This window comes from Cricetulus griseus, chromosome 5 (assembly GCF_003668045.3).
Source record: "Cricetulus griseus strain 17A/GY chromosome 5, alternate assembly CriGri-PICRH-1.0, whole genome shotgun sequence".
Lineage (NCBI taxonomy): Eukaryota > Metazoa > Chordata > Mammalia > Rodentia > Cricetidae > Cricetulus > Cricetulus griseus.
Window position 1 is genome coordinate 165681745 of NC_048598.1, and position 12719 is coordinate 165694463.

At 43.3% G+C, this 12719-nt stretch overlaps 1 protein-coding gene across 1 annotated transcript in view; it reads left to right on the forward strand.

Moving 5' to 3' along the window:
- Nucleotides 1-608: 608 nt before the first annotated feature.
- Tspan13 (tetraspanin 13) overlaps nucleotides 609-12719 on the forward strand; it is a 29939-nt gene continuing 17828 nt past the window's right edge. The window contains exon 1 of the mRNA XM_027419750.2: nucleotides 609-861. Within this exon, the coding sequence (XP_027275551.1) occupies nucleotides 799-861 (63 nt within the window). The 5' untranslated portion in view covers nucleotides 609-798. The remainder of the gene's footprint in view (nucleotides 862-12719) is intronic.

Consider the following 12719-nt stretch of genomic DNA (forward strand, 5'->3'; position numbering starts at 1 on the left):
TTCTTGATAGCTTTTGCACATATGTATTCATGAGGCTTGTTAGTATTTCTCAGATCCCTGGTAGAATAAGTCCTCTTGACCTGAAATCTGTCACAATTTTAGGACACATTTCCTACCTACGTTGAGAGAAACAGGTTTTGGTTTACTCCTTTTAGTCTTTCACTTATTTTTTTCTTTTTTTCCTTTCATTGCCTCCACCCTCATTCTCTAAATTTTTCATTCTTGTCTCTTTTCATTCAAACGAGGCCAGGTGCTTCGTTTTGTTTTATCATCTCATTCAAAATGGTGCCACGTCACCCACCCACACCGGGCAAAGGAGAAAGGTGCTGTCATTTCTCCTGTCAGGGTGGAGCCCCGCCCTCTGCTGCTCACCTGCTGGGGGTGGAGGGAGAGAACATGACACCGAGGCCACTGTCACGAGCCCGAGGCCCTGTTCCCTCCGGGCGGTCCTGACCCCCTCCCCCTCTGCAGAGCTGCCCCGCCCCTCCCGGATCCCGGTCGGCCGAGCGCATTGATTTGCATATTTCTACCTTTGTTCCCCGGCCCTGGCCAATCAGAGTGCGGGGCGAGGCGGGGCGGCGGGGCGGGGCGTGTGCTGGCTTCGCTGCTGCGGCCGCAGGTTGCAGAGCGGGTGGGAGCCGCTGCGGGCGCGGCACTGCAGCCCCGAGCCTGAACCCCGAACCCGGACCCCGAACCCAGCTCTCGCCACAGGCCCAGGAGGCTAGGATCCAGCGGCTACCCGCCCGGCCCCACCGAGGACGTCTGCTTTCGCAGGCGCCCGCCAGCCCACGCGCCACGATGGTGTGCGGGGGCTTCTCGTGCTCCAAGAACTGCCTGTGCGCGCTCAACCTGCTCTACACCGTAAGTAGCCTGCGCCCCGCGGCACCTGAGCTGGCCGCCGGCCTCCACCCAGCCCGACTGGCCGCCTGAGCCCTGTCCCGCGCCCCTTGCAGCCTTCCCATGCCCCAGCCTCGCCCGCGGCCCCCGCCCTGGACCCCGATCCTTGTCGCAGTCTCCGCCCCGTCCTTCATGGAGGCTCTCGCCCCTCGCCCGGCTCTCTGCAGCCGTTCGCTTTGCCATCCCCTTCGCTCTCGCATCCCTCCCCAGGATTCCATCCCGGTCCCTCCAGCCATCTGGAGCGTGATCGGAGGCTGGAGAACGGCCCGGGTTTGGAGGACGGTTTTGCGAGATAGCGTGGCCTGTTGTGGGCTAGGCGGCCTGTGGATGGCGCGCTTCTGGCTCCCGTCTGAGCGCTGTGGTTTGAATGGAGGCCTCCAGGCGAGCTCACAGGATATCCGTGGCTTCCGAAGTTTGTTTCGTGCTTACATAAAGTCTCTTTGTTGATGCTCCTGCCAGCGAGGTTCCAACTTGATGGTTTTCCCATGCCTTCTTCCTCCTCCCCCTTTATCAATGTCCAAACTCCATTTAGGATGTAACCCTCCACCCAAGTCGTTCGTTTGGTTCTTCTCCCTGCTTATCAGCTCATGCCTCCCAGTTTTCATTTTTGAGACGTAATTCTGTCTGAACAGGAGGAAGACAGGTGACGTTTATTGAAAACCTACATTCCTTTTCATGTACATTTGTCATTCTGTTATTTTTGGGTGGCAAGCCGAGATGTCTATATGTTATAACGGTAAAGATCAAAAAAATGGTTTTTATTACGTTTTCATACTGGTAGTCGGTGGGTCTGGAGTGGAACCGAGCTGTGGAATCTAGATCTTTCCATAAGCTGTCTCCACTGCGAGGACGAAACTTCCTCTAGGCCATCTCACTCCATCGCAGACGTGCTCCCTTCTATAAATACACCTGATGCTTCCAGCACCCACCCTGAAAACAAACCCGGCTCCCCTGCGTGAGCGGAGCCAGGCCATCTGGGCCAGCTTAGGTTACATGAGCAAGCGAGGCTGGCTGCTTGGGGTTAAGAGCAGAGGCAACCGGTCATTTTACCTTTTTTTTCTTTTTCTTTTTCTTTTCTTTTGGTGCGTGCCTGAACAAGATGGCAAAGCTTTGAAGGCAAGCCAGAAATAGGCATCAGTGGCGTAAGCTTTTCTGGTTTGTTCATAGGAATCTGGACAGCATGTTCACAAATGGTAGACTTGGAAGAAAGGAGTCTAGAACGCAGGGTGATGTAGCACCTTGTAATTGGAGATACATGCCATGTTTCATATTGAAATCCACCAGTCTCACGTGAGGCATGCTGAGCATGTCGCTTTTTAATTCCCATCCCTGTTCAACTGTTTTCTCTTATTAGCATCAACGATTTGCTTGAAACGCCACATAGCCCCCTCCCCCTCCAGTGATTCGGTCATCTGTTTACCTGATTCTCCATCTTACTGTGCCTGCGTACACACAGTACAATGGCCGCTTCTGTGCTTGTTGGCTGTCTGTAAACATCAATGTGCAATACATACATTTTTAAAAACCGGAAGGTTTTTTCAAACCAAGTACCATTGCTTTCAAGATTCATTCCCCCCCCCCCCCCCCCCCCCCGCCCGCTGTTATTTACAACATGTCATGAACGCCAGGAGAGAGAAAAGTTGACTCTTGAGGGATTTGTTAAGATTATTTAATATATGTCCTAAATTTGACCCAAAAAAGTGATTTTTAATAGGTGCACAGTAAAACTTAATTAGTTGGAAATTCATGGGACTATAAGTATGGTTAGTTTTTTAAAAATCCTAGGCTGTTTTAAACAAAGAGATAGTTCTTAAAATATGGCATTTTCTGCCTGTTACAAATAGGTTATAATATTGTAAATGTAACAGTTTAAGTGGGAGGTGAATGAGAGGTAAAGTTGGATGAGATTTGAAAAGGTAGAAAAATATTCTGCAGCTGTCAATTAAGTTCTGTGTCTTCACTGTCTCTCCCTCTACATTTTAAGATTTTTTTTTTTTTTATGTGGTTGCTGGCAGAGTTGAGCTTGGGCCCTAGGAGGTAATTTTTAGGGCAGGAATAAAAAGATCCTTTGTAGGTTTTACTTGGGCCATGGTAACTGCCTCTAAGATCTGCTCAATGCTGCAGGATTAAATATGAGGTCATTTCTCCAAGTGATAGAGCCTCGATTGCATGTGGGAGTGGCAGGTGGAAAGGCCCAAGCCTGTGTTCGATGTCAGCATTGTTGTTTTGAAGCATTTCCTGAGGAACTTGGGACTCTAGCAGCAGAGTCGTGTGCATCCTCAAGTGATCTGACGAGCCAGAGCTTTGACAGTATGACCAGTCTAGAAACAGAAAGCAGGTCCCCAAAACATCCCCTAATATGTCCTGGGAATTCAGTGACCCTGTGGAGGTTAATGGTGGTTTTTTGTTCTTTTCTGCTGTGGTTTCTTTTAACTAGGGGTATTCCCCAGTACTGGAATAACCTTAGATTCATGTAGAGTATGTAATCGATCTCTAAGTGTAGATTGAAAGGGGAAGCCCAAGCAGTGTTGTAAGGGAAAGGACCACTTGCTTCAGAACTTCCTGTATTTAGAGATGACGACTTTTCTTTCTTTCTTTCTTTCTTTCTTTCTTTCTTTCTTTCTTTCTTTCTTTCTTTCTTTCTTTCCAGATTTTTTTTAGTTTGAATTAGAAACAAGATTGTTTTAAATGTCAATCCCAGTTCCCTCTCCCTCCCCTCCTCCCCTACAACCCCCACCCCCCAACTAAAACCCTACCTATCCCATATCCTTTCTGCTCACCAGGGAGGGTGAGTCCTTCCATATGGGGGGTCACCAGAGTCCATTGTATCCTTTGGAATGTTTCTTTAGTCAACTGTGTTGGTTGTGTGTCTCCTGTGTGTTGACTTTAGCCTGGGAATGCAGTAGCAAACTAAACAGGGCTCCTAAGTAAGTTGAGGACAGGATTCTACCACCTATTTGTTGTTGTTGTTTTGGTTTTTTTTTTTTTTTTTTTTTTTTTTTTTTTTTTTTTTTTTTTTGCTTGTTTTGTTTTTTCGAGACAGTGTTTCTCTCTGGCTTTGGAGCCTGTCCTGGAACTAGCTCTTGTAGACCAGGCTTGTCTGGAACTCACAGAGATCCTCCTGCCTCTGCCCCCACCCCCCCTGCTGGGATTAAAGGCGTGCACCACCACTGCCAGGCTCTACCACCTACCTTGCACTGCACTGAAACCCCAGGGAAATTAATATAGAAGCCCTGTATGGATACTTATTTGCCATGTAGGAATAAAAGCTCTAGTTGTGGGTATCAGATGGGGAAGCTTAGAAACAAACCTTAAGATTTAGGACTGAGTGAAATCTTCCTGAGTTAGGAATAAAGAAGGGGTGTTTGAATTGAGGAAATGAAAGAGTAGCTAGTCTCTTTTATATCTTCAGTCATACATATAATACATATAAATTAAAATAAGCCTGGGAAATTAATTACTTTATTTCTTTATTTGAGACTGAGTACTGTCCAGTCTGTTCTTGAACTATGTAGCCCAAAGATTCCAAACTTGGAATCTTTCTGCTTTAGCTTCTTTTTCCTTTCAAATTAATTAGTCATTTATTAAATAGTTAATCGAATACATTAGTTCCTATTAAAGCAGAATTCCAAAAGTTCAAGGGTAGCAGGATAAGTTTTACTTTCAGTTATGAAACAGAATTATTATTTTTATCTCAAATTCAAATAACTGTCTCCAGGTTTCATAGCAAGAGCTAGGAAATGTTTCAGATATTAACTATGATAGCAGCCATTCATCACATTTCCCATGGAAAGCTGAAACTCCAGAACCCTCTGAACCTAAAATCCTGGTGCCTCATTTTGGCAAGTAATCCACCTTGAACCTCGAAGACCCTAATGCCTCTTGCATTCAAAGCCGCTGACTCAGAATCTTAAATGCCAGGGTAGAAATCTACCACCATGCTCTGTAATGTGATATATTTTTACATTCATGTGTTTATTTATTTTTGTGTGTAGGAGTGTTTATGTTCATATATGTCTGTGTACCATGTATGTGCTTAGTGCCTGAAGAGGCCTGGGATCCCCTGGAACTGCAGTTAGAGATGGTTGGAAGCCACCATGTTGGGCGCTGGGAATTGAACCTGGATCCTCAGCAAGATCAGCCAGTGCCTTCAACCACTAAGTCATCTTTCCAGCCTCTGAATATGTTTTAATTGAAAATATTTTGATAAATGTTGAAAAAATGTAAAAAGCTATATATATATATATATATATATATATATATATACACATTGTTATTTATAGGAAATTGTAAGAGATATGAAGTAAATGTATTAAAATACGTAACCTTTTGAAATTTGTATTTTTCTGGTACTGGAGCTAATCCCAGGTCCTTTACCCCTGTTGCACACATGCGTCCCAGTGAACTATGTTCCTAGCCCTGCATGTTAATAATTTATAAGATATTTTCTGTGTTTATCTATAAAAGAGAGTTTAACTTAAAAATTAAGTAATTGGGCAGATGATTTTGTGAATTAGAATCAAATAGAAAAAATATGCCAAAAATGTTTTCGCTGTACTCTGGCCTTTCAGAGTTGCCCTGCTGTGCCAACACGATGCTTCAGCAGGTAAAGAAAGACATGTGACAACCAGAGTTTGATCCCCTGAACCCCACATGGTGGAAGGAGAGAAGTGACTCCTACAAGTTAGCCTATCACCTTTGCACATCTGTTGTGACTTGTATCCCTCCCATATACACAGATACATAATTAATGAAAAGAAAAGAAAATTGCACTGCCAACTTCTGGGTGGTAGTACATGGCATTTGGCATTTGGGAGGCTGAGGCAAGAGGATGGCCACAAGTATGGGGACAACTAGCCGTATAGAGAGACCATATCTTATCCTCCAATCCCAAATAAAAGAGAAATGGATGGCCAGTTTTATACATATAGGAATGGTATAATATGTTTAAAAATCATTTTGTGATTTAAACTATAGGCATGGTTTGATATGTAATATAAATGGATTAATATATATGGGTTTTAACTTCAGAAAATAACAGTTAAAATCAGAAAGAAATTTCATAAGTTATGCGTGTGTATGTGTGTGTGTGTGTGTGTGTGTGTGTGTGTGTGTGTGTGTGTGTGTGTTCATTCCTCTGAAATCTTCCCAGGCCTTTTCTCTTTCACTGTTTCTTAATGTGAGAGTCTTGACTGTTTAGCTCAGGTTGCCTTGAACTTGCTGTCATCTTCCTGCCTCAGTCTCCTGTAGGATTGCAGGCATTCCTTACCATGCCCAGCTGAATTCTTTTACTTTCTTCTTTCTTTGGTAAGTAGCCCACTTTACAATTTTTCCTTCTATTGTTTCTATTTCCTTCAATTTTTGCTTGTTTTGAGAAGAGTTCCTGTGAAACATCAAAAATTATACTGATTTCTAGATTTCTGTTTTAACTTGTCTAACATTAGTGTTGGGTGGGAGGAGCCTGGATCCCTCGTGATGGAAGGAGAGAACCGATTCCTACATGTGATCCTCTGACCTCCACCTGTGCACCATGGCATGCGTGTACTATGCCCACCCCAAACAATGAGTAAATGAATAAATAGATGTAATTTAAAAATAAAATTGAGATGTGTTTTATAATAGAATGAAAAACAGTTCATAAACTGGTAGGAGAAAAATGTGAGTGTATTTATTGAGGTAGTCAGTTCTTCCAGCTCTACCTCTAAACCACACAGCATGTTTTTTTTTGTTTGTTTTTTTTTTTTTTATATATAGTCTCTTCATTTGCACATTGATAATTTCATTCTTCCCTCATGGAATTGTGGTTAACTTAAAATAACTTAGTATGTGTAAAACACTTAGGTATATTGTAGAAATAGAATTAAGTCCTTACAGCTTCAAGTACGAAAGGGGAATTATTCAAAACTTCTGGACCTATAACTTTTGAACTTGTAAACTTGTGCATTATAATGAAGGATTTTTCAAGCCATGGGGATTTTGACACATACAGGCTTCTAGTAACATGCTCCAGGAAAGCAAGAGTTCATATCCACAAATAAGAACAATGGCCTTTTACTTGTGAGAAAGTAACCACTGGGATGTGTTGACTATAAGTGTAGAATTACAATTTTTAGATTATTTTCTTTTTGAAATTAAATGTGTGTATGTATGCTTCATATGCAAGGCAAGTGTTCAACTGAGCTATATCCCCAGTTCCTGGATTTTATATTTAGCTATTATATATTTATTTAAATATATTTTAATATGAAATGTATTTAAAATATTTTATATTTAATGCAGTTTTTAGTCCTAGTCTAGTCATTAGAATTCTGGCAAACACACTAGTACTCCAGTTAAGGAGGGTCTGTTGAAATTGCTTTCCAATGACTGCATTTAGAAATTTTCAAAATTCTGACCAATTTTAAAGCTATGTAAGTTTATTTATCTAGCTTTGCTTCATTTGTTTGTTTATTTTGAGACAAGGTCTCACTATATAATCATGGCTGGCCTAGAACTCACTCTGTAAACCAGGCTGGCTTCTAACTCATAGAGATCCGCCTGCCTAGGACTCCTCAGTGCTGGGATTAAAGGTGTGCGATACCATACCCAGCTTTGTTTGTATTTTTGAATCAGGGTCTTGCTATGTAGCTTGAGCTGCTCAAATTTAATTTCTTCTTCTGCTATGAATGTGCCGGTTTATAGGCATGTGCCACAACACCAGGCTCTTCAAATTACTTTGTGTGATTAGATGGGTGTAGTAATGTCCCTATTATTTATATCACTAAAGGTTCACCTGGTCCTTGACACTCACCACTGAAAAGAAGCTTACAATTTGGAATGAAGCAGAGTTACCTTCTCCCCCATAAACTGCAACTAAGTTTAATATTTTCTGCTATAATCCTTTTTTTTCCTCACATAATTCTGTTCTTGAGGAGTATTTTTTTTTTTAACGTATTTTGTTTAGGCTTACACACAGGACCTAGAAAGATAGGCATTGATACTTAGATCACAAGGACACTGGACTTCAGGTATAGGCAGGCCATTAGTCATTGTAACAATCTTGTTTGTGAAGTTTCTGAGAAAGGGGAGTGCAATTCTTTTGTAGTATTCTGGTTAGTGATATCAAAATTCCTGGCTGTCAGCCAACATGAAACAGCAATCAGAACCAGAAGATGGAGGGAAAGGGCTTATCTTTTGTTGTGGCCTTTTACTTTGGAACCAGTAGTGTCTTCAGAGTCAAACAGGTTACAGATATGTGTAGGGGAAGCTGTAGCCACGCCTTCTTAGGGGCTGGCTACAAGAGTACCTGAGGGCTTGTGAGGGCGTGGTCAGAGTGAGTAGGGGGACTGCGTTTTGGTTTCGGTTTCTCTTTGCTTCTTGCTGTACAGACTACCACCGGCTGGCTGGTTCGCTCTGTAAGTAAGGCTTTTCCCTATTAAATACCCTTATATTTCTACCTGACTCCATATTGGTAATTTCTTACTATAGATATGCACCCAGAAGCACTGAGGGTTTCCTCAGAGGGAAACAGGTTACAGATGTACACACAGAAGCACTGAGGGTAATCACAAAGTTGTTGCTCTAACAGAGGCTTGGGATAGAATGGTATCAGCCAAAGTGAAAGAAGCAAATTCTGGGCCGTTTTGAGGGTGGGGCCAAGAAGATTTCTCTTGGATTGAAAATGAGGTATTAGAGAAAGGGGCAAATGATAGATGCCTCATGGGTGTGGCCTAGTCAGTCCCCTGGCAAGATGGAATAGGATTAGCAGGACCAGATTAGCAGGACACAGCATTAGATGTGATGACAGAGATTCTCAGACCGTTGTTAACCAGCATTTGAGACTCACTTGCCCTGGACTTCAAGGGAAAGGGCTACCGGGAGATGCCTTTGAAGGTATCTCGAGCATATGAATGGCATTAGCAGGGTTGTGATGGGATGAAACCGTAAGTCAGTGAAGGTACTTGGAGAAGGGCAGTGGTCCGTTTACTGAAGCAGTGATATTATGAGGTCTAGGTGACAAGGTGAATTCTCCAGAGGAGCAGAGAATGGAATCTCTCTAGGGGAGGAGAACGTGATAAAGTTAGTTGTTGGAGAAGCTGAGTGCAGCAGCAAGGAAATGGGCTTGAACCTGTGTGCCAAGTGGTGCTGATAAAGGAGCTAAGGCTGACTTAGCTGTCATTTCATGATCTCACCACCAATTATTTGGTGCTGGGGATTGAGCCCCGGGATTCCTGTGACTGAACCGTTGTGCATGCTTGTAGCTACTCTACCAACTGTGCTCCGTTCCCAGGTACTAATCATTGAACATGAAGAAGTCATCAAAAAGAGCTGTTCTCCATGAGTGAGCAGGAAGACTGAGTCGGGGGAAGAATAGAGGAGAGCAAGAAAAGAGATACCTTACTAGAGGGAGCCATTATGGGTTTAAAGAGAAATCTGGCACTAGGGAAATCTCCAGAGATCTACAAGGATGACCCCAACTAACAATCTAAGCAGTAGTGGAGAGGCTACCTTAAATGCCCCTTTCCTATAATGAGATTGATGACTACCTTATATGCCATCCTAGAGCCTTCATCCAGTAGCTGATAGAAGTAGAAGCAGACACCCGTAGCTAAGCACTCAGTTGGACTCCTGGAATCCAGTTGCAGAGAGGGAGGAGTGATGAGCAAAGGGGTCAAGACCAGGATGGAGAAGCCCACAGAAACAGCTGATCTGAACAAGTGGGAGCACAGTCATAAAACTGAGGAACCAGCATTGGACTGAACCAAGCCTTATGAATGTGGTTGTCAGTTAGGAGGCCTGTGGGACCTCTGACAGTGGAATCAGTCTTTATCCCTAGTATATGGATGGACTTTGAGAGCCTATTCCACATAGAGGTATGCTCTCTCAGCCTACATACATGGTGGAGGGCCTAGGCCATCCAATGACAGACTTGAATGGTCCCCCATGGAAGGCCTCACCTTCCCTGGGGAGTGGATAAAGAGGGGGTCAGTAGGGGGGAATGGGACTTTATATCTATTTACAGATATTGTTTGGTCATTGGATTAGGCTTCTTACTGGCTCCCCCTCTTTTAATTATTAACCCATAATTGTTAATCTGTGTATCTCTGCGTGGTCTTGGTTTACCGGAGAATGCCGGGGTGTCCTACCTTCTCAGTAGCTACTTGGCTAAATCCTTCCTGTCCATTGGCTGAAACAGCTTTATTCATCAACCAATAAGAGAAACACATATTCACAGCATACACAAGGACATCCCCAACCTCTCCTCTTTTCTGTCTAAATAAAAAGGTTTAACTTTAACATAGTAAAATTATAAATAACAAAGCAGTTATCAAGCAAGATTATGGTTATAATATTTAGTCCATTAACATTTGGCAAAATTGAAAGAAAATATTCTATAATCTACTCTATCTTTGTGAGCCTAAAGTTTTATATGTGACTTATCTTTGAACATAACTAAGGAAAACCATAACTATCTGTCTTCAACTCCATCAGAGACCCATTTCCTCAAGTCTATTGACCGGCAAGATGGCACTACACCCTCTTTCTTTTCCAATAACAGCAAGTAAGGACCATGTCCCTACCATATTCTTTTCTGAGCACACAGTGCAGCCCTCCACTCTGCACTCAGCACAGATGTCAGGAAGGGCTGTTTTGCCAATAACCCCACCTCATTTTTGTAACCGCTGCAAAGAAAAAGGGGTGGATTTTCATTGGCAGCCATGGGTACAATTTTAAAATAATTGACCTTGGAAAATGATTCAGTTAGGACGCCTTACTTTTAGTTCCCTTTTATATAATTTCATTACAGGAGTCAAGTGCTTTGTGTTTTGTGCCTTGTAAGCAAAAAACAATGGTAACGTGGAGAATCCTGCAGATACATGCAAGAGCACTTCAGTTTTGTGTCACTTGAAGATTTACAATGAAGAAAGAACTGGGATTTTGGCTTCATGCTAAATGCCTAGCTATTTAGAAATATCTGGATTATTCATGGGCTTTCATGTTTTCAGCCAGATGTTATGTTATAAATACATCTGTTTGCTTGATCTTTGAAATCCCAGGTTCATAGCAAAATGCTTGAAGGGTTAGGGGAAAGGTGTTTTGAGGCCTGTGTTTATGTATAAATCAAGTTCTGTATGTCGTTGGCAGTGTACAACCCTACACTCTCATAACAATGTTCAATGTTTTCTTGCCTGCTGCTTCATCAGTTTATTTTGAGACAAAGTCTCACTGTGTGGTTCTGGCTGGCCTGGAGCAAGTTGGATTGAAGGCCATAGAGATCTGCCTGCCATTGCCCCCTGAGTGCTGGGATTGAAGATGTGTGCCATACCAAGACAGATGAGCTGCCTGCCTGCCTTCTTAACTTCCTTCCTTCCTTCCTTCCTTCCTTCCTTCCTTCCTTCCTTTTTTCCTTCCATTTTCCTTCCTTCTTTCCTTGTGTTTATTTTAGTGTGTGTGTGTGTGTGTGTGTGTGTGTCTACCCTATGTGTGTAGGAGTCTGTGGAGACCCGAATAGGGTCTAGGATCCCCTAGAATTGGAGTTCCAGATGGTTGTGAACCAGCATGTGGGTGCTGGGAGTCAAACCCAGATCCTTTGGAAGAACAGCAAGTGCTCTTAACCAGTGAGCCATCTCTCCAGCTCTACTTTTTTTTTTTTTTTTTTTTTTTTGGTTTTTCGAGACGGTTTCTCTGTGGCTTTTTGAGGCTGTCCTGGAACTAGCTCTTGTAGACCAGGCTGGTCTCGAACTCACAGAAATCCACCTGCCTCTGCCTCCCGAGTGCTGGGATTAAAGGCGTGAGCCACCACCGCCCTGCTCCAGCTCTACTTTTTAAATTTTCAATTATTTATTATTATTTTAAAATTTAATTTATTTTTATTTTATTTGTCTTGTGTTTTGCCTGCATGTATGTCTTTGTACCATGTGCACACCTAGTGTCCGTGGAGGAGGTCAGAAGAGGGCATCAAATTCCCTGGAACTGGAACAATTAAACATGTTAGTGTCTGTGGTGGTTTGAATGAGAATGGCCCCCATAGACTCATATATTTGAATGTTTGGTCCCCAGTTAGTGGAACTGCTTGGGAAGGATTGGGAGGTATAGCCTTGTTGGAGGAAGCATGTTACTGGGGGTTGAGCATCGAGGGTCTACAAAAGCCCTGGCTGTTCTCAGTTCTCTCTCTCTCTCTCTCTCTCTCTCTCTCTCTCTCTCTCTCTCTCTCATTTGCTAATAAGGATGTGAGCTCTCAGCCGCTGCTCCAGTGCCATGCCTGCCTGTCTGTTGTCATGGTGCTGATGCTCGTGGACTAACTCTGACACTGTAAGCCCTCCATAGACTCTTTTTTTCTTTAAGTTGCCTTGTCACAGTGTCTCATCATAGCAATAGAAAAGTAACTACGACAGTGTCTTGGTCCATTTTCTGTTGCTGTAGTAGAATATGACAGGCCGGGAAATTAGTAAGGAAAAAACCTACTCCTCACAGTTTCTCTAGGGTAAAAAGTCCAAGGTCACATACTGATGCTTCTCCATTACTGTGTGGAGGAAGGTCTCCCATGACACAAGAGCAGAGGGGCAACTCAGGGCCCTTACTGATTACACAAAGCTTCTAAACCATCGTTGAGGCCCTGCCCTCAGGACCGCTTCTGTCCTGGATCCCCTTCCACAAGCCCCCTTTCCCGTTAAGATTGGGCACATTGGTGCTATCCCTTAGCCTGTGCTGTGTTGAGCCTTAGCTGGAGATGTGTCCCTAATGGCGCACTGACGCATCTGGCACTCCTCCTGGGGATTTGTCTAGGGGAAGCTATGCTAGATTTAGACACTTTCATAATCTTGCTGTTGTGCCTTTTCCAT